Consider the following 22,364-nt stretch of genomic DNA (forward strand, 5'->3'; position numbering starts at 1 on the left):
CTGTAGTAAGGGGACATTTTTCTCTTTGTACGTAATCTGTGGAGGGATACTTTGAGACCATGTGAATTTTCTGTTTTCCAGCAACCATTTACCTGATGGTTTTGGAATCCATCGATAATTATTGGCTAAACTAATGATTACATTGGGGGTTGCAAAATGTTGATTTTCTAATTCTTTTGTGCTTGCTACATTTTTTCCCCATCTTTTTTTTTTTTTTTTTTTGATTATCATGTTAGTCATGGTGCTTTCTTTCAGTGTTTTGTCATCTGTATTGTCATTATTCTTTTTGTTTAGCATGCTTTTAAAGGCCCTTTTTGCTATTTTCCTATCACCTGAAGATGTTCCTATAAGATGGAGGGGCAGAGGTAGTATCTGCTGTCTCCCCCGGTGTGATAGATGGGGAAACTAACACAAGAAATCGATCGCTTTTTCAAGGTTAAGGTCCAGTGTGGTCAGGGACAAGGAAGTGAGAATTCTAGCTGACAGTTTCACTAACCAGTGTCCCTTTCACCAGCTGTCACTGACTGGAGTACTGCTCCAGGTACTTGCGGCCCCTCTTCATGTTCACTTCCTGTTAGTAAGAGATGAGTTTCATAGTTTGGCTTCAATTAAATAAATGACAGTGTATTACAGTTGTGTTTTCTGATTTTTTTGGTGTATCATCATTTTACCCAGATACAGAGTAGAAACCTGTCATTTCAATAGCCGTACAGTATTCCAGGGTGAGACTGCCGTCCTTTACTTCTCTATTCTCCTCTTCCTGGGGATGATGGAGACATGGTGAGCAGCGTTTTGCAAACTAATTTGGCAATGGAACTTCTTTTCTCTGAAGAACTTGCAAACATCCCCTTCTTTCAAACCTTTCACTTTCCCCAGGGGGCATGATTTGACCCCAGCAGGTGGTTATTTAAGTATTTAATAAAATCGAGAGTGAGGCATGATCCAGGGGCACTGTTTACGTTGTCGAGTTTGTCAGTGGTGCTCCCTGGAGTTGGGCAGTATACAGTATAGGTGTCTCTATACCAGGATCCCTGAGAAGTGGCATCGTTTTTATAAGTTGAAAACCATGGAATTATGAAAGAGCAGGTAATTTACATATATGGGCAGAGATGAAACTTTACCCTTCCAGTAAGATAGATTTAAAAATAGAACCGGGCTTCCCTGGTGGTGCAGTGGTTGAGAGTCCGCCTGCCGATGCAGGGGACGCGGGTTCGTGCCCCGGTCCGGGAGGATCCCGCGTGCTGCGGAGCGGCTGGGCCCGTGAGCCATGGCCGCTGAGCCTGCGCGTGTGGAGCCTGTGCTCCACAGCGGGAGAGGCCACAGCAGTGTGAGGCCCGCGTACTGCAAAAAATTAAATAAATAAATAAAAATAGAACCAATTGTTATCTTATACTTAAAATTCCTTATGCTTAAAATGCCCCACGCTTGGAATTTCTGCGGTGTGGTCACGTTTTGACAATGGCTTCTGTAAGCCCTTTTTAATTGATTATAGTCTTGGAATTTAGGGGAGCATATTAGTCATCATAGGCTTACTGCTGTAATGAACAAGCCTGCAATCTCAGTGGCCGAACACAATAAAGGTTAATTTTTCTCCCACGTCACTCACATCCAGTGTGAGTTGCAGCAGATGTGGGCTTTGCACCACACAGCCATTCCAGAACCCAGGTCTTTGAATCTGGTGACTCCTGATTCAGTCCTCTGTGACCTCAGAGTCCTTCACTGGCTCCTCTGTCTTGGGCTGGCAGATGAGGAGAGAGGAAATGTGCAGGAGACTCGGGAGGGGTATCTCTCACCTCCACCCACACGCCATTGGCCAGAGCTCACTCAGTTAGACCCACCCATCCGCAAGGGAGGCTGGGAAATGTCTCTCCGTGTGCCCGGGTGGAAAGGGCGCTGGGGATTAGGGACAGGCATGAGCCGGTATTGCGAGGCTGACCTCTTTTCTCTATTTTGTTTCTTCTCCAGGAGACTTCTTGGCATCATCACGAAAAAGGATGTTCTGAGACATATGGCCCAGATGGCAAACCAGGACCCTGAATCCATCATGTTTAATTAGAAACAAGATGGCAGTTTCTTTGAGAAAAATACAACTGTGTCATTTGAAAAGAAATAAACAAATGATATGTCATCCTAATGAACGGTCATGCACTGGGGGCAGCGGAAACAAAAGCTTTGTTTAAAAGGAAGGGAAGAAGAATGAAACTTAGAAAAAATACATTGGCGAGTAGGCATTTTATAGCTTTAACCCCTTATGAGTTTCAAGCTGTGTTATGAGTTTAGTAACTACTGTGGGGGCCCGTGGGTGGGTGTAAATGATACGGTTTGTACAAGGACATGGAACACAATTGCTGAGTCAAGAAACATTTGCCCCTCCTGTTGAAGGCTGGTGTTGGTGAAGCTTTGAGTCTGAAAGGCCAAGGGGTATTGGCGTGTCAGCGTCCTTATTTATTGGTTCCTGAGGTTTGGCTGTTATGTTACTGAATCAGATTAAAGATATTTGCACTTACTTTGTTGGAAAAGAAAAATTAAATGTGAACGTAGTGAAAGCTGCAAGTATGCTAGTGGGTTCACTCGTGACCAGCCGTTGCTGGCTCCTGTATTCAGCCTGTTATTTTGCTTATCCATTGCTTTCTGAACCAACATTGGGTCACCTGCCATGTTGAGTATGAAGAAATCATTTCTCTATGCAAGACCAGCATCTTGGGACTGCGCGATGAACTGTCGAGCATTTAGTGCTGCACTGTTTCCTGCCACGAAAAGGGATTCGTGCTTATTTTGAGGGTATACATACCCCTCATTGATTTGCATCCCCATCGCATTTGCTTCATTTATTTGTTGCTGTTGCCTGTGCATTCTTAAATATTGATCAGTCTAGCGCTTTCCAAGGGCCATGTCCTATATTCTGCCAGCTTGCCGTAGTGGCTGAATTTCCAAATAGCATATACAAGAGTCAAAACAGGCTACCCAGTGTTACTACTTTTTTTTCCTCTCAGATCCTATTAAATGTGGCTGCCGAGAGGGTGAGGCAGACGAGTTCTCTGTGGGAACTCCTCCAAATGGGTTGCAAGAGAAATGCTAAGTTGATTCTAAATCTGTTCCATTCTCTTCTCTGTAGAGTGCAAAACATTCAGCTTTAAAGTGTAAGCATGTACTTTCATATTAACAATCAAAGCGCAGAAGGACAGAGTAAAATTCGAGACAGCCAATTTGAGCACTGGGTGTCTTTGAACTGAACGTTATAATACATTTATTCTTTTAGTCAGGACTTCTGTCTTGTCCGTGGGAAGGAAGTTGTGTTTCTTAGGTCCACTGGGTGATCTCTGTAAGACTGATCCCCCTTGCCCGTTCACTTTCGTCTTTGTTCTTCCCTTTTCACCGAGTCAACCTCATCCTTTTCATTCTCATCATTGGATATTGATGTGTCAGGTGTGCATTTGGCTGCAAGTAATAGAAAACGGAACACACAACGAAGAGCTGCATAAGAAACCTGGAGGTGGGCACTCAGGACTGTCTGTCTCCGTAGTATCGTCGACGACTCACAGTCTTTGGTAGTTTTTTCCTACCATCCTTACCCTTTCTCCTTTGGGTCACTGCCTTGTAGTCACAAGATGCTCACTGAACCGCCAGGTCCGGTATCTGCTTTCTAAGCAGAAAGAGGGAGGAAGAGGCAAATGACAAGGCGCAGTGTCCGCGTCGGGAAGGCAAAGCTTTCCCCGAGATGCTCGGCTTTCCTCCACTGGCTAGCCTTCTGTCGCATGGCGCCCCCAGCTGTGTGTGAGTCTGGGAAGGAAAATATTTAGCTACGTAGGCATATTACGCTGAATGAGATTGAGACTCTCTGAGTAAGGAAGGGGGATTGCTCCTTGGGAGGGGGTGTTGTCTGCTCTGTTGGACGCTGTCATCGTGTCCCTGTCATTGTCCTTCTCTTTCTCACTGACCCCCTCCAAACACTCTCCTGTGACCTTATAGTCCCCCACCCCTCCTCTTGGCTTTGACGTAGAACTCCCAGTCAGATGCCATCGTTTCTTAGCCCTAATAAAAATGTTCATTCTGGATAAAAACCTATCTATAAGAGGGCTTCCGTGAAACTTCTAGTGGATACAAGAAAATATACGGATATGTTTAACCTGACTGAAAACTTAAAGGAGTTTTAAGTCAGATCACGCTGACAAATTATGGAAAATATGTTTCTGTAATTAACTGGCCTCCTCCCAAATAATATCAGATAGGCACTTCGGTGTGGAAAGGTCAGTCTATACTAGAGAATGTAATCTTTGGTCCTATAAGAGAATGAAATTTGTTGTCTCACTCACAGCACCTAAGTACTGAGTAACGGATCCTAACATTTTGTTGCTATTGAGGTTTCCACGGAACAGTGCGAGTGAAGCTGGATTCTCCTGGACTTTCAATCCTAAAAAGTCTTAATGTACTTCCCTTCTTAACTCCCATGTAGGCTCTCGAAAGAGTCTTAGTCGTAGCCTCGATTTTTATAATCCAGGACACCCTGTTAGCCGAAACAAGGAGCTTCAGAAGGGAACACGCAACAGTGAACAGACAGCCAAAGGTCAGTAAAACCACAGAATTCCCCCTCCTCCAGCTGAGGCCTGGGAAGGGGAGGGGAGAGTTGACTCTGGGCCGAGGTCACCGATGGGGCTTGTGTCCTCTCCCCATTGCTTAGCATGGAGACGTCCGTGGGATTCAGAGGGCCAGCATCAGACAGGCAGGTTGAGGCCGGGATCGGGGGCTTGCGGCGTCACTGCCAGAGCCAATTGCCTGCCTTCCCTGGAGCCCTGACCTGTAGCCACCGGCCCGGGCCTCAGACACACTCACGGGGAAAGCACTGCTGGGCCCTTTGTGACACTTTCTCATAGAAGTACGTGGATGGGGATTCTGAAGGTGTTGGCTGTATTCAAATGTAGAACTTCATCCACTTTACCTGGTGATCTGTTGAACGAGATAAGTAGATCTGGAATGTGGACGTGAAACCAACATTTCTTAGAATACTGTTTTTGTTTCATTTTCCAGAACCAAAGGCTGTAGACATTCGTTGAACTTTCTGGATTCTTTCTGAATTGTTTTTTTAATGTAAATAAATATAAGTACATAATGGAAAAGGAGTTCTGTAATGAGGTACATCAACCTACTTCTTGCTCTTTTTCTATCACTAAGGGAATGTGTTACAGAAGGACAGATGGCAAATAAAAAGCATCCCGAATGTGACATGTGGATTTCTTGTGTTTTTCAGCGCATCCCCTGGGAATGCAGATGTGCATGTGGCTTTTACGGAAAAGCAAGTGTGCTAGGAGCAAATCTGTATTCAGTGTTTGCTGTTCCTTAGAACCAGTCAATCTTAAAGTTCTCTATTTGACATTTCCTGACGACTTGATAAAGGAGAAGACATGTCAATACATATTTTTTTGGCCCTAATAAGTCACAGAAACTGAAAAATTTCCAGCAGTTTGTTTCACTTAGGTGAGAATTGGTTCCTTTAAATTATCAACACATGCGAAATCTGTTCAGTATTCATTGTATTTATTATTCAGATGCTGAGCTGGAACAGGTGAGAAACCCAAGGAGGAGAACTATTGAATTTCAAGTAATTATATTATGTCTTCATTTTCATTTCGCGTGGGCAGTGTTTTATCAGACTCAGCTTCTAACCTTTGAAATATGGTTGACCTGAGCGGGGAGCCTGTCTATCTAAGTTGGGAAGCATGAACCAGACTCCATTTTCACCGGCGCAGTCCTAACTATTTATTTGCCATCCTAGTTGTGCTGGGAAAAAGATATATTCGCTTTTGGTGTTGGAATGATGACATAGCAATGCGGTTTGTTTTTGTTTTGTTTTTTTGGCGGTACGCGGGCCTCTCACTTCTGTGGCCTCTCCCGTTGCGGAGCACAGGCTCCGGACGCGCAGGCTCAGCGGCCATGGCTCACGGGCCCAGCGGCTCCGTGGCATGTGGGATCCTCCCGGACCGGGGCACAAACCCGTGTCCTCCGCATCGGCAGGCGGACTCTCAACCACTGCGCCACCAGGGAAGCCCAATGCGGGTTTTTTTTTTAATTTATTGTAACACTCTGTGTAAACGTTGGCACCTTTCTAAACATTACATGTTCGAACTCTGTTTTTTTTAAAGGAACTATTTATTTTATTGGAGCATAATTGATTTATAATGTGTTAGTTTCAGGTGTACAGCAAAGTGATTCAGTAATACATATATTCACTTTTTCAGATTCTTTACCCATATAGGTTATTACAGAATACTGAGTAGAAGAGTTCCCTGTGCTATACAGTAGGTGCTTGTTGGTTATCTGTTTTATATATAGTAGTGTGTGTATGTTAATCCCAAACTCCTAATTTATCCCTCCCCCCACCGTTCCCCTTTGGTAACTGTAAGTTTGTTTTCGAAATCTGTGAGTCTGTTTCTGTTTTGTAGATATGTTCGTTTGTATCATTTTTTAAAATTAGATTCCACGTATGCATGATATCACATATTTGTCTTTGTCTGACTTACTTCACTTAGTATGATCGTTTCTAGGTCCGTCCATGTTGCTGCAAATGGCATTATTTTCTTCTTTTTTATGGCTAATATTCCATTGTATATATGTGCCACATCTTCTTTATCCGTTCCTCTGTCAATGGACATTTAGGTTGCTTCCACGCCCTGGCTATTGTAAATAGTGCTTCAGTGAACATTGGGGTGCATGTATATTTTCAAAGTATGGTGTTCTCAGGGTATATGCCCAGGAGTGGGATTGCTGGATCATATGGTAGCTCTATTTTTCGTTTTTTAAGGAACCTCCATACTGTTCTCCATAGCGGTTGTACCAATTTACATTCCCACTAACAGTGTAGGAGGGTTTGAACTCTATTTTTCTTTTATAAATTTATTTTATTTATTTTTTATCTTTGGCTGCATTGGGTCTTCGTTGCTGCATGCGGGCTTTTCTCTAGTTGCGGTGAGCGGGGGCTACTCTTTGTTGCGGTGTGCGGGCTTCTCATTGCGGTGGCTTCTCTTGTTGCAGAGCACAGGCTCTAGGTGCGTGGGCTTCAGTAGTCGTGGCTCGCGGGCTCTAGAGCACAGGCTCAGTAGTTGTGGCACACGGGCTTAGTTGCTCTGCAGCATGTGGGATCTTTCCGGACCAGGACTCGAACCCATGTCCCCGGCATTGGCAGGTGGATTCTTAAACACTGCGCCACCAGGGAAGTCCCAGAACTCTATTTTTAAAAATGAAACAAGCACAGAGTCCTTAAGAAGCATGTTGTAAATTGGAAGAGAGATCGATTTCCCAGCCTGTTGCTACCCCGTGGAACCTTTGAAACCTGATTCTTGTGACTGGGAGGTACTTGTCATGTGAGATTGGGGCTTCTGTTTGGCTCACCTTTTTTTTTTTTTTTTTAATTTAATTAATTTATTTTTTGGCCACGTTGGGTCTTCGTTGCTGCACGCGGGCTTTCTCTAGTTGCGGCGAGCAGGGGCTACTCTTCATTGCGGTGCACGGGCTTCTCATTGCAGCGGCTTCTCCCGTTGCAGAGCACGGGCTCTAGGTGCCCAGGCTTCAGGAGTTGTGGCTTGTGGGCTCTGGAGTGCAGGCTCAGTAGTTGTGGGGCACGGGCTTAGTTGCTCCGCGACATGTGGGATCCTCCCGAACCAGGGCTCGAACCCGTGTCCCCTGCATTGGCAGGCGGATTCTTAACCACTGCACCACCAGGGAAGCCCTGGCTCAGCTTTTAAATCCCTTGTTCTTAGCCTGGTGGGTTTGAATTATGTCCTTCCTCACCAGTTTTGTATTTTGAAATTGTCAACTTTACAGAAAATTTGAAAAAAAAAAACAGCACAAAGAATGCTCACGTATCTTTGACCTAGAAGAGGCAGTGAGGGGAGTCCCCTCCGACAGGGGAGGGAGCCAGCCCCGGGACCCGCAAGAGCAACTGTCCTGTGGGGAAGCAGGCTTGGGGTGAAGCTGGAGGCCACCAGGGGTGAGTGCCTGCAGGCTGTGTGGTGTCTGGGGAAGGAGTGGGGGTTTTGAAGTTGGTTTCCTTTTTCCTGTTCGGGAAGGGGAGACACAAGGAGGCGCTTTGGGTCATGGAGGGCCAGGTACAGATACAGAATTCATAGGAAGGACATGATTTGATTTGCATGGTACACGAACCATTTTGGCTGTTGTATAGCAAGACCAGGAGTCTGGCTGGGAGGCTATTGCAAATAGGTGAGCTCTGATGGAGGCTTGCCCAGAGAAGTTCTTGAATTCTGGGTGTATTTCCAAGGCAGAACCAATAGATTTGTCATGGGATGGATATGAAATGGTACAGCTAGGTCGCCATTTACTGAGGTGGAAGTACTACGTTGGAGATATCTGTTGGACATTCAAGTCCAGAGTTCAGGGGAATTGTTAGGGTTGGCGATGGAGATCAAGCCATAGGCATATCCGTGGTACTAAAGACATACCTGGAAATTTCTGTGGCCTAGTGGTGTCCGAGGAGCAGAAAGAACCAACATGCTGACAGAATTTCAACATTGAGTTTCTAGGGATTCACACTGACTTAGATGCCTGTAGGACTGTCCTTGAATTCCAGCTTCATTGCCTCTTGGCTGTGTGACATTGTCAAAGGATCGCACTTTTCAGAGCCTGGGTTTCCCCATTACTGTATAGCATGCCAGTGCCCTTGACCAGAGGCATGGCTGTGAGAGTTACTCACTGTAAAGCACTTGGCATGGAATAGACCATGCAAATGGTAGATATTATCACCTTCTCACATTATGATGCCCTCCCAGTAGCTTTAACTGGAAGTTACTTTAATTAATTTTGTGTTGTTAAAGGACATATTACACTTTAATTATAAGACTGCTAAAAGTAAACAGAGGTTGAGCTAACCAGTTGCCTTTCTCTCCAACTCTTCCTGCAGTCATTCCCCCCCACAAAACAAAATGAAACCAAGCAAACAAAATAAACAAAATCTCAGATCTCTTAAGGGATGTCAAAAAACAAACAAACCTCACTGACTCCAAATTCATGGGAAATTCTTAGGAAAGAAACCACTTGGTAGGAAATTCCATTTCTCTGTGGCTTTATATTGACTTTAAAAAAAATTGTAGTATAGTTGATTTAATAGTTTCAGGCATACAGCAAAGTGATTGTTTTATATGTATATATATATATACACACACACGCGCGCGCGCGCGTATACATAGATATTCTTTTTTATATTGACTTTTGAGCAGAAAAGCATAAATACACATGATGCTAAGCTATTGATTAGCTTCATCTTTGGAGCAAGAATTCCTGAAACAAGACTGTGTGTAACTTGCTTGTTTTCAGACAATGTAAAACCCAATACCCACTGCACTTGCAGACAGAGAAAACTCTCTCTGGCATGGTGTTAATGTAGAAATAAGTCTCATTAGTCAAACTCATGAAGACCAGCCTTTCATAGGCCTTCGATATTTCCCTTCAACATGATGTACAATAGTTAAAAGCCAAAGGGGGAGGATGAACTAACAGGATTTGTCCGAAAGGGGAAAACGCATCATGTTTTAACTCTGGGGGCTTAGCTAGAGCTAACCAGAAGGGCCTTGCAAATAAATGTCCGGGTTAGGCAGGCTTCTTCCTGGGCTTTCATGAGTTGAGACAGGACTAGAAACTTCCATGTCCTCCCCCCGGGAGTACGCTCTCTGGCGGAGCATGGCGGAGCCCGGTGTGCCTGTTGTTACAGCGCTTCCCCAGTTTGTTGGTAGTTAATTGGCTAGAAAGAAGCTACCATATGGGAAGGCAGATAGGGAGCATCTATTTCTGGCAGTTCCTCAACACTGCATTTCATTAGAGAAATGGCTTTTTCTTTCCGAATGAGCAATAACCATAGAGCACCTTGCCGGGATTTCCGAACCCCTTTGGTCAGGGTTTGGCTCCCAGAACGAAGGGAGCAATTTCTATGTGATTCCAGCATTTATGATGGAACACATATTTCAAAGATTAAGCAGCCGTCCTCAATCCAGACAGATTCCGTCAGAGAAATTGAAAACGCGTAAATTCTCATTCCGCAGGCTGCCTGACAGGTTGAGGCCTGAGGATGCTACTACAAGTAGGACACCCCTTCCTTCCTTCCGCGAGGCTCCGTGTTCATTTCACGCCCTCACGTTCACTCTCGGGGCTCCCACCTGTCTCCCACTGAGGATGCTGACCCAAGCGGAAATTGGAGCTAGCTCCCTTGTGATGAACACTTTTCCTTTTCTGACATTTCTCGAACTTCAGTCGCTCCCCAGAAAGACCAGAGTGTTTCCAGGACTGGCTGTGGGTGGTTGACATGGTCACTGAGGAACTCTCTCCAGGGAGTTGCCCAGCATCGAGTTTTTTCTCCATAGGGTCGGAGTCTCAAAGAGCAGGTCTGCATGCAGTGGGGATGCGCTTCCCAAAATGTTTCCAAGGTACAGTGTTTCTGCAGGATGCTGCTAGGTGCCCGAGGAAAAGGGTGGATTCTGAGCTTCCCTAAATTGCAAAGTTCCATCTCATGGGACTGGGGTTCCAAAGACCAGTCTTGGGGAGGCACTGCTATGGCGTCAGGAGTGTCTCCTTTTTAGTTTCTTTTCAGAATTTCTATCTGAGCGACCTGGAAGAAGTGAGGCACCTTTAATGAACTTCAAGCTCGTCATCTGTGAGGCAGTGACCTTTCCTTATGGTTGATAACCAGGATGATGTCTAGGGATTAGCCATGCCTGCATCCCCAGAGCTGGTTAGAAATGAGTTCCAAGCCCCGCCCAGGTCTGCTGAGTCAGAATCTGCATTTGAGCAAGATCCCTGGGGGTTTGTGTGCAGAGTCAAGTTTGAGAAGCACCTACCCTAGGTGACGGGTCTGAGCGAGGGGATCTCCTGAGTTTACTTCCAGCTCTAAGATCCAGAGTTCTCCAAGATTCTCTCACTTCCAGAGAGAGAGACAGTGGTGGCTGCAGTGATTGAGTCACTGAAGGAGCCTCCAGAGAAACAAGGTGGAGAGAAACTTGCCATGAGGTCTCTCAATCCCATTTTCCAGCCCCCAGACTTCCCCAGTCACCACCGCACTGAGGGCTTCTCAGCATCAGCGCTAGTGGCGTTGGGGGCTCCGTCCTTCTTTGTGTGGGGCTGGCCCGTGCACGGGAGGATGCTTGGCTGCATCCCTGGCCTCTACGCACTAGATGTCAGTGGCAGCCTTCCCGCTGGTTGTGACAACCCCAGATGTCTCCGGATATTGCCAGGTTGTGTATGTGTGAGGGGCAATCCCCCCTTTCCTGCACTTGAATTGTACATCAGCGAGCACTGAGATTTATGAAGCATGGACAAAGGTACCATACCTTTTTGGTGAGTTTTTCATTGAGGTGGTGGGGGGGAATGCTTTGTGTTAGGCAAGGACAGGGTGGGGAATCCAAGGCCTGGGGACAGGCATGGGTGTGTTGGGTGGCTGGGGAAGAGTGTCCCCCCACCTTTAAGCAGAAAGCACCAGTTTAAGGGGAGGGGGGACATTTGCCTTTTTAAAAATTTCATTGAAGTATAGTTGATTTACAAGGTTGGGTTAGTTTCAGGAGTACAGCAAAGTGATTCGGTCACGCATATGCATATCTTCATTCTTTTTCAGATTCTTTCCTCTACAGGTTATCGCAGAATATTGAGTTCCCTGTGCTACACAGTAGGTCCTTGTTGGTTCCTGAGAACCTAATGTGGTCCACCGGGCAAGGCTGTAGTCACCTTACCGTGGCACACAGCTCACACCAAGTGGAGATTTTGAAGCAGGTGACTTGATGTTCAGCCGGCTGTGTCATCTGCCCTGTCCTCCTTCCCCAGATGTCTCCCACTTCTGGTCCACACATGCGACCATGGGTAGAAAATGGCTCTTTGCTTCTGCCATTTCATTAGAGAGATACCGGCTGCTTTCTTGAGTCGACTTTGAACATTTTTGCGTCTTGATTGCAAGTTTAGAGCAGTGGTTGGCAAACTACAGCCCACGGGCCAGATCCAGCCTGCCACCTGTCTCTGTAAATAAAGTTTTATTGGCCCGCAGCCATGCCTGTTCATTTCCGCATTGTATGTGGCTGCTTTCGAGCCACAAAGGCAGAGTTCAGTGGTCGCAACAGAGACTGCATAGCCTGAAAAGCTTCAAAGATTTACTCTTTGGCCTGTTACAGAAAAAGTTGGCCGACTCCTGGCTTAGAGTTAATTAGGGTCACCGAACCTCTGGAGAGCCACCAAGAGTAATTTAACTTTCTTTCTTGCACTGGGTGGAAAACATGAAGAGATGCTTTCAAAACAGAAGCAAGGAGAGGCTTGTGTATTGGTGGAGTAAGATGAATGTGTTAAAATGCTTTTCTCTCCTCCAAGTTTCTCCAAGAGTTTAACTTGTGCCAGAGATATCTGTCCTGACTTAGATATTAGCAGAGATATTGGTGACCTCAGGTAAAATTTAAATGTTTTCTGCCAGGGAAACTAACATTTGACTGGCGCTTTGTCATTTATGAAGGTTGAAAACATTGTTTTTTAATTTTTTAAATTTCATTTTATTGAAGCAGAGTTGATTTACAATGTTGCGTTAATTTCTGCTCTATAGTATAGCACAGTGACTCCGTTATGCATATATATATACATTCTTGTTCATATTCTTTTCCATTATGGTTTATCACAGGATATTGAACGTAGTTCCCCGTGCTCTACAGTAGGACCTTGTTGTTGATCCATGCTCTATATAATAGCTTACATCTGCTAACCCCGAGCTCCCAATCCATCCCTCCCCGACCCCCCGCCCTTGGCAACCCGAAGTCTGTTCTCTATGTCTGTGAGTCTGTTTCTGTTTCATAGATAGGTTCATTTGTATGGTTTTTGGGGGTTTTTTGGGGTACGTTTCTGTGTTTTTTATTTTAGATTCCACATATAAGTGATATCATAGGTATTTATCTTTTTCCTTCTGGCTTGCTTCACTTAGTATGATAATCTCTAGGTCCATCCATATTGTGGCAAATGGCATTATTTCATTCATTTTTATGGCTGGATAGTATTCCATTGTATATATGTCCCACATCTTCCGTATCCATTCATCTGTCGATGGACATTTAGGTTGTTTCCATGTCCTGGCTATTGTAAATAGTGCTGCTGTGAACATAGGAGTGCATGTATCCTTTCAAATTAGAGTTTTGTCTGTATATATACCCAGGAGTGGGGTTGCTGGATCATATGGCAACTCTATTTTTAATATTTTTAGGAACCTCCATACTGTGTTCCATAGTGGCTGCACCAATTTACATTCCCACCAACAGCGTAGGAGGGTTCCCTTTTCTCTGCACCCTCTCCAGTATTTATTGTTTGTAGACTTTTTTTTGGCTGCGTTGGGTCTTCATTGCTGTGCGTGGGCTTTCTCTAGTTGCAGTGCGTTGGCTTCTCATTGTGGTGGCTTCTCTTGTTGTGGAGCACGGGCTCTAGGTGCACGGGCTTCAGTAGTTGTGGCTCGCGGGCTCTAGAGCGCAGGCTCAGTAGTTGTGGCACATGGGCTTAGTTGCTCCGCGGCATGTGGGATCTTCCCGGACCAGGGCTCGAACCCGTGTCCCCTGCATTGGCAGGTGGATTCTTAACCACTGTGCCACTAGGGATATCCCTGTTTGTAGACTTTTTGATGATGGCCATTCTGACCTGTGTGAGGTGGTACCTCCTTGTAGTTTTTTTTTTTTTTTTTTAAAGATAAATGTTCCTGGTTTTTTTCAAAGATTTTTTTTTTGATGTGGACCATTTTTTAAAGTCTTTATTGAATTTGTTAGAATATTGCTTCTGTTTTATGTTTTTTTTTTTATGTTTTTGGTTTTTTGGCCCCGAGGCACGTGAGATCTTAGTTCCCCAACCAGGGATCAAACCCCCTGCACTGGAAGGCGAAGTCTTAACTGCTGGACCGCCAGGGAAGTCCCACCTCATTGTAGTTTTGATTCACATTTTTCTAATAATTGGCGATGTTGAGCATCTTTCATGTGCCTATTGGCCATCTGTATGTCTATGAAGGGGTTTTAATATTTGTGTTTATTCCCCTCAGTGGTCCTGTGGGGTAAAAATTATTATACCCATTGTTTAGAAGACAAAGCTGAGGCTCAGAGTGGTGAAAACACAGAGGAATTACTCCAAGATTCTGATTCAGTCCATCTTGGGTGGGGCTTGGCATTAACCTGGTAAAAGGCTGCTGGGGGATTCTGGAGTGTGGTTGAGATTGAAAAGTCCTACCCAAGTTGGCATAGCTCATTGGTGGTCTGACCAGAGCTCAAACTTGGCTCTTCTTGGTGACTTTAAGTCCAGGAACTTTTTCTTCAGCATGACAACTTACCATCGCTTATATTAGTCTCTGAGCTGAACTGGTTGGTCTAACCCAGTTGTCCTCAAAGTGTGGTCCCTGGACCCAGCAGCTTCAAGATCCTCCAGCAGTTTGTTAGAAATGCAAATTTTCTGCCCGAGGCTGGACCTAGAGAATTGGAAAGTCCGGGGACAGAGCCCAGCCATCTGAGTTTTAATAGCTGATTCAGATGCAGGTCAAGTTTGAGAACCACAGGTCTAAAGTGATGGGAGAGTTGTGATGGAGGTAAGAGGCTAAAACCAGAACACACATGTACACACAGACACACGCAGACACACACGCAGACACACACACACACACACACACACACACACACACACACACACACACACACACACACACACACACACACACCTGGAACAGGCACTGCCTCTGGGAAATTAGCCTGGGTGTAGCGGGGCAGAATGAGCGTGAGAAGGGATGGAAAAAGTAAGAATCCATGGGCGTTTGGGGAAGTATGAAAACACCAGGGCAGTGAAAAGAAAAAAAAGATCATATTGTCCCGGGATGAGCCTCTGCTAACTTAATGTTACCTGGGCGGCCCTGAAGGTGTTAGCAAGAATTCCTGCATTCCTTTGTTGTGCTGGCAAGCCGGAGGGTGTTTTGTTTTGTTTCCTTTTTGTTTTTTAAAGTTTTGGGGGTCTTCTGAATCAAGCACTTGGTAGAGATGAACATTGTTGCGTGATTACACGAGCCCCCTTCTACTTGGAGCCAGAGTCACATTCTTTGCTTCGATTTCAGCCCAGGTGCCTCTTTTTAATTGCATTTCGTATTCAGCTGTGCAGCCATCTCCTTCCCAGAGAGGGCGGCCCCCTAATCACTACAGTGCTTTTGCTCCTGCAGCTGGGACTTCAAAGGCCCCAGAAGTCATATTGTAACGCGAGCTCCACAATAGGCATCGTTAGTCGAGGCTTGTCAAGGGGAAGGGACACCTCAGTGTGGCATAGAGGGGTGGAAGAATCCAGCCTCACCCTCAGTCCCTTTCAGAGCTTCCCCCTCCAAAGCATCGCCATTCCCAATCTGAAAATTGCACCAAGACATACATAATTCAGGGCTGTGTACTGGTCGCCCAGAGCGAGGGGACAGACATTCATGCCCCGGCAAAGAATGTTTGTTTCAACCGAACGTTCAGAGCACCAGCTGCCAACGGGAGAAGAAAAGCAGAGAGGGGGACTCGCACAGACTGACATGGGAAAGTATAAACAGTGATTACAGACTCCGAGAAAGGGCTGTTCTTGGGTGAAATCACATCATCTGATTTGGGTTTTGTTTTTGCAATTACTGGATCTAGAGAGTGGAACTGAAAAGCACATGCTGTTTCCAAGATGAGTGGGGCCATGTGAGCTCATGACGGTTTCAAGTCTGCACTTTGACATTCAAGTTGGACTCTTAAGAGTTAACAAGAGCGGGCCTCGCTCTCTGTAGTAGCTTAATTTTAAGCTCCAAAGCACAGTCTCTAGAAGCAGATGCGATCACTTGCGGTTTTGTTTGATTTTCCAGCCCAGAACTAAGATACATAGAGTATTGATTCTGAAAGTGGGAATTCTGAAGGTGAAAAATTGGGATCGGCCTTCTTGGTCAAATCTGTGAGTTTCTCAAGGTTAAGGAGTGATGTCTCCAAGATCTTTCTTCAGTGTCAGTTCTAGTTATTGTATATAGATGATAACCATTACATATTTTTGAAGACTAGATAAGTGCTGAAAACCCATTTTTTAGTTGTGACCTTTTAGAATAAATCAAGAAAATAATCCTGGCAGAGTTTTCTGAAGACACAGAGCGTCTCCTCAGAAGAGACCCATCTGTCATTGTGTAAAGTGTCACAAAAAACACTCCGTGTCAAAAGAAAATGGTAATTGGCTTGGTGTTTCACGGCCTGAGAAGGGCTGCTGGGTTGAGAGATCCTGAACTTGCAAAGAATGAATCTGAAAGTGGAGTCTGAAGACTCTGTGCCCTGGTGTATCGTTGATCTAGCTGAACCTACAAAGAAGCGTGGCAAGTTCTAAATGCTGCAGAGACCAACGGCTCAGGAAATCCATGCCCATGGCTTTACTGAACATGTCACATCAAAGGGAAAAATGCCCTACTGACTGGAAAGTTCTTTTGGTGTTCAGTGTTGAGAGAGAATAGAAATGAGATTAAATTTCAGTATTTCTGGATTTGGTTAATAGATTCTCTCTCTCTTTTAAATGTAAGAACTTGAAGTGATTTTGTAGAAAACGTCTCCAAAAGGCGCATCTCATAGCCATGTCTGAAGGGGAATAAAAATATAGCTGTAGATAGAAGGAGCATTGTAATCTTTAGAGAAGTGGTTCCAAAAGTGGTTTTCAGCCTTGACATTCCACATGGCTGAAATTCACCAGCACAAACGCTCCCACAGGGAGACTCTGAGTTTGTGGGCAAACCCGAGGACAGTGTTTGCACCCTGACTCTTTTCTTGGGGATTCAGAGAGGCTGAGGCAAAATGTTGGGGAATGATATTGGAGGAATAAGTATACTAATTTATATTTTTTAAGAAGAAGAGATACTGTGAATACGTGAGTACGTCATATTATTAACAAACTGCTTGTACCCTACTTCACAGCCGCTGATGCAGAGCTGTGTTGGTGGATGTCTGCTTTTCCCGCCTGTACCTGGAAGAGTCCATTCCTACTTAAGGCTCACCAGTAAGACAAAAGTCAGTGTCTGAAAGTTTCAGTTCTCATCTGTAAAAGATGTTAATTCATCTGTCCATATAAACTGGTTGAGGACAGTACCTGACACGTGAAAGCTCAAAAATGTGACCGTGGTAGAGACAGCGGATGCTCACCAAATCCGTGTTCTCTCTTCTTCCTGCGCACACAGCTAGACTACATTTCCCAGCATCCTTTGTAGTTAGGTGTGGCCATGTACTAGTTCTAGCCAGTGGGGTGTGAGCCAGCTTGTATAGCTCACAAGACCAATGCTTAAATTTGTAGGAGTTCTGCCAGGAGGTTGATGTCACATTCCTAGCTTGAAATCAGCCATGGTGGGAATATTACACCATGGAGATCAGCAGGTACTACAGCCAGCTTCTTTTTTTTTTTTTTGCTCCTTTGGAGAACATTTACCAGAACACGACTGACTGGGAATATATCTATTTCCCCTTTCTCTCATCCCAGAGCCTCATAACCCACTGTGTATGTGTATAACTCAGAAAGTGTGTGTGTCTGTGAATCAAGATCAGGTTTGAATAACTTCAACAGAGGAGACATTCTGAGAGGATGGAAGCTGACACCCGAGGTTAGGTGGGGCATACGGTGAAGGGGGAGAACAGTCTAATCTTTGCCCTTTGAAAATAGGGATATTTGTGGGGCTTCCCTGGTGGCACAGTGGTTAAGAATCTGCCTGCAATGCAGGGGACCCGGGTTCTATCCCTGGCCCTGGAAGATCCCACGTGCTGCGGAGCAGCTAAGCCCGTGCGCCACAACTACTGAGCCTGCGCCCTAGAGCCCGTGAGTCACAACTGCTGAGCCCACGTGCCACAGCTACTGAATTCCGTGTGCCTAGAGCCCTTGCTCTGCAACAGGAGAAGCCACAACAATGAGAAGCCCGCGCGCCACAACGAAGAGGAGCACCCTCTCGCCGCAACTAGGGAAGGCCCGCGCACAGCAACGAAGACCCAACACAGCCAAAAAACAAATAAATTAATTAATTTTTTTTAAAAAAAGGGATATTTGAGACGAGGGCTACATTTTTATGTGTTGGGTCTCTTGAGAAATTTCAGGTCTTCTTTTGCCCCCCTGCTTTATCTGGTTGTCACTGGTCCACCTGGCCGGTGGGTGTCCTCTGCAGCCTGGTGCAGAAGACACCCACCGGCCAGGTGGACCAGCCTAGTATGCCCTTACTCCCAAGCACTCGGTAATGACAGGCACCAGGGAAAGTGTCTTATTGTCTCTGCACTCCTGTGAGGGAGGCTGACGCCAGGACAGAGGGGGCTCAGTCTGGATTCTCCTAACAGCAGACCCCGAGATGAGGATTCAAGGGCAAGTCATTTATTTGGAAGGCGATGCCGGGAAACAGCACACGGGGGCAGGAAGCAGTTGAGGCAGGGGGGAGAGGCGGCCGACAAATGGTGTGTTATCCAGCAAGTCGCCTCTGCGGGCGACTGGAGACATGGGAGACAGTGTGGAACACGCATCTCAGAGCTCTCACCCCAAGGGGACAGTGGCTGCAGTATCTTATCTGTCAGCTCTCTTCGGTCAGGGGCATGTCTAGGATGCCCATAACCTGTCCAGACTGCCAGCTTGTGTCTGTTCTTTCCCTAACTGGCCCCTGAGAATCTCTTTACTCTTTGCTTTGTGAGAGGTGAGCTGACTCCCCTATTCTGAGCTCTCCGTGTGGACTTCACGTGTATTGTCCTGGCGGCCCTTGACCCTGACTTTGATATAACGTATGCACCCTGACCTCTGTTGCATTCAATCCCTTCAGTGCCGTCACGTATAAGAATGATTTGAAGAATGGTTTGAGTCACACTCTTAGAAATGACAGAACTGGAGAGTTCTCTTACAATCTCGCATGATTATAGTCATCTTGGATTAGATGTATATTTCATCAGAATTTCTGCCTTGTGGTAGATACCACATCCTAATCCCTAGGACTGATGAATATTTTACCCTATTTGGCAAAAGGGACTTTGCAGGTGTGATTCAGTTAAGGATCCTGAGATGCAGAGATGATCCTGGATTGTCTGAGTGGGCTCGTAAAGGTTCATATGAGAGGGAGGCGGGAATGTCAAAGTCAGAGAGGGTGATGGGATGATGGAAACAGCGTGGAGTTATGCAGGGCCAGGAGTCAAGGAATGTGGGCAGCCCTTAGAGGCTGGAAGAGACAAGGAATGCCTATGAGACCCATGTGGATTCTGCCCTCTAGAACTATAATACATTTGTGTTGCTATAAGTTTGTAGGAATTTGTTACAACAGCAAGAGGAAACTAATATACCCACACAGTCAAGTTTTAAAAATTATGTATTTTGTAAAAATTATGTATTTATTTGGCCGCGCTGGGTCTTAGCTGTGGCACATGGGATCTTTTGTTGTGACATGCGGGATCTTCAGTTGTGGCATGCGGGATCTTTTTTTTTTTTTTTTTTAGTTGCGGCATGCCTGCGGGATCTAGTTCGCCGAGCAGGGATCGAACCCGGGCTCCCTGCTTTGGGAGCGCAGAGTCTTAACTACTGGACCACCAGGGAAATCCCCCCAGATTATGTATTTTTAAATTGCCTTTGGGGGGTCCAACGTAATTGTGATTTTGGGAGTCTATTTTCAGTTAGTTTTGGGAATCAGCTCAGTGGGCTAACTGATCAAATCAAGGTCAGGGTTGGTGTGTCTCTGAGGTCTATCACTTATCGTCTGGGGTTTCTCAGCGCAGAGCCCCTGACCTTGCACGCAGGTAGGTTAGCTGTTGCCAGGAGGGAAATCTGCTGGTGATGGGGCCGCTGATTGCGGTCCAGGTATTTCTGGATTAACTGCTGCTTTTGATTACCTGAACTATTTGTGGATAATCCCTCATCCAGATAATTGAAAATTCTCTGCCTGAGCACACTCTTGTTTTGGCCACTTGGAACCCTAAGGTTTTGCAGCTCTAAGTCTCTAGTCGGGCTTTCCAAGCACCAATAACTTTTATCTTCTCGCGAAACTGGTTGGCTAATTCAGGAATGTGCTTCATTCTAGGTAATAATAGCAAATATTTCCTGAGCACTTGACCAGTCAGGCTCCCGGCCGAGCACTTTTTAAAATCATTACGTTTTTGAAGACTTTGCTCAGAGCTGAGTCCCCCAGGGCCGCCCTCACTGTATAGACGAGGACTGGGGGCTCTGGGCAGCTCACTTAACTAACGCACGGCAGAGCCCACCCCCGACACCAGGCGGTCAGATTCTCGAGCCCACGCTTCTAACCAGCACTGATACTGTCACCCTCTTTTTGGAAATGGCTCGAGTTTGTTCTCAGAAATAGACCTGAAGTTGGCATCTCGCTTTAGCCGGTAGCGTAAGAGGCCACGAATGAGTCAGGGGGCAAAGCAGCCCTCTGGGAACTGTTGCCCTTTCTCCTGGAGACACGTTTTTGTGAGGGGAGGACGTCCCTGGGTATGATGGATGCTGGATTTCACCACCGACGTTGCAAGGTCTCAATGTTTCGTGATCAAAATGGGTTAAAAAGTGTTTCTGCTCGTGTCCAGTGGTGGTTCAGAGAGAATGTCTAAGCAACAGAAAAGCAAGGTGCTGCTCATTCTGCATGACCGCTCCCTTGATCCAGTTGCCATCGGCGTTTGCCAGGCATGTCAGTGGTCTCGACCTGGGTTCAGTTTGTATGATGGCTGGGCAGCATTTACGGACTCAGGAATTCCTTCCTTTTCGACTGGAAGATTCCTTCCCTTTCGATTTTAGAAACTGTAATGCTAACACGGTGGGTCTCGACCAGGGGCACTTTTGCTCCTCATGGGACATCTGAGGTATTTTTTTAAATAGATCTTTATTGGAGTATAATTGCTTTACAATAGTGTGTTAGTTTCTGCTGTATAACAAAGTGAATCAGCTACACATATACATATATCCCCATATCCACTCCCTCTTGGCGTCTCCCTCCCACCCTCCCTATCCCACCACTCTAGGTGGTCACAGAGCACCGAGCTGATCTCCCTGTGCTATGTGGCTGCTTTTGGGAGGTGTTTTTGATTGTCACAACTGGAGGACGGTGCTACTGGCATCTGATGGGGTGTATTAGGTTCCTGATGCTGCTGTATCAAACTCCCACAAGCCAGGTGGCTTAAAATAAGGGAAATTTCTTTCTCTCGCATTTCTGGAGGCCAGGAGTCCAAAAGATGTCTGCAGAGTTGGTCCCTTCTGGAGACTCTGAGGGAGAATCAGACCTCCGTCCTCGCTTCCGGGGGCTGCCGGCAATCCTTGCGGCCGCATCACTCCAATCTCTGCGTCCAGCTTCACGGGGCCTTCCCCTCTTCTCCCGTGCCTCAAATCTCCCTTTCCTTTCTCTTGTAAGGACTCCTGTTATTGGATTTAAGGCCCACCGTAAAGCCAGGATGATCTCATCTCCAGACCCTTAACTTAATTACATCTGCAAAGGCACTATTTCCAAATAAGGTCCCAGTTACAAGTCCTGGGGGTTAGGACTTGGACATATATTTTGAGGGGGGACACAGTTCAACCCACTACATGAGTAGAGGCTGGGAAAGCTGAGAACCACGCTACAATGCACAGGACGGCCTCCACCACAAAGAGGCTGCCGTGAGGGAGAAGTTTGATTGTGGCAGAGAATACCTTTCAGCACGCTCCGCGTCCTTCGCCAGCTGTCACGTGCGGTGTGGCCCAGCCAGGCAATGCGGTCAGATGCCAGCTGTCACCGCCCAGTTCATTTCCAATGAGTGGAGGCCGTTAGCGCCCAGCAGGTGGCCTTCAAATACCCACTGTAACCAAGGCTGGTGTGCCAATGACAGGAAGAGTGAATGCAGTGTTCAGAAGCGTGCGTACTCCAGTGTATACGTAATCAGGTTTGCACCTGTCTTGTGAGTGTGCGTTAAGAACCTCTGATTTAACGGCGTAGACGCCCAAGGCTGCCCCCTTCTCCAGCCCCCTCCTCGCCGTCATGATTAATCTCTTGGGGAATACGTGTTATGGAAATTTGTACCAGTGGTCTCAGGCTTTCTCTGTAGAGCGATAGTAAGTATTCCTGATTTTGCAGGTCACGAGGCAAAGTGGAGCCTCGTCTGCAGGTTCTGATGGAACGAGAGAGAGAGAGTGCTGCCACGTGCTGCCCCATTTGACCACGTGGCTGGTCTTGGCTGGTGGGCAAGTCGGTGTCCAGTTGCCAGCCGCTGGAGCCTTCCAGAGGCCCGGTGGCCCGCCCTCGGGCTGGGGCCTGGCGCTGGCTGAAGCAGCGGGGGGCTGCGAGGAGGGGCCCACACCGCCCTGCCCAGTTTCCCTCTGTGCGTCAGGGACGCCAGGTGCCAGCACACTCGTCTCTCCTCCTGAAGCGCCAAGTCATCTGA

The 22,364-nt window shown here is 46.3% G+C and overlaps 1 protein-coding gene across 5 annotated transcripts in view; it reads left to right on the plus strand.

The window, feature by feature from the left end:
- Window positions 1-6,491, plus strand: part of CLCN4 (chloride voltage-gated channel 4) — an 82,468-nt gene extending 75,977 nt beyond the window's left edge. For all 5 annotated transcript variants that reach the window (XM_033420208.2, XM_049704917.1, XM_049704918.1 and 2 more), the window contains one exon: window positions 1,966-6,491. In XM_033420208.2, the coding sequence (XP_033276099.1) occupies window positions 1,966-2,056 (91 nt within the window). In that variant the 3' untranslated portion in view covers window positions 2,057-6,491. The remainder of the gene's footprint in view (window positions 1-1,965) is intronic.
- The last annotated feature ends 15,873 nt before the right edge of the window (window positions 6,492-22,364 follow it).

Source organism: Orcinus orca, chromosome X (assembly GCF_937001465.1).
Source record: "Orcinus orca chromosome X, mOrcOrc1.1, whole genome shotgun sequence".
NCBI classification, from domain to species: Eukaryota; Metazoa; Chordata; class Mammalia; order Artiodactyla; family Delphinidae; genus Orcinus; species Orcinus orca.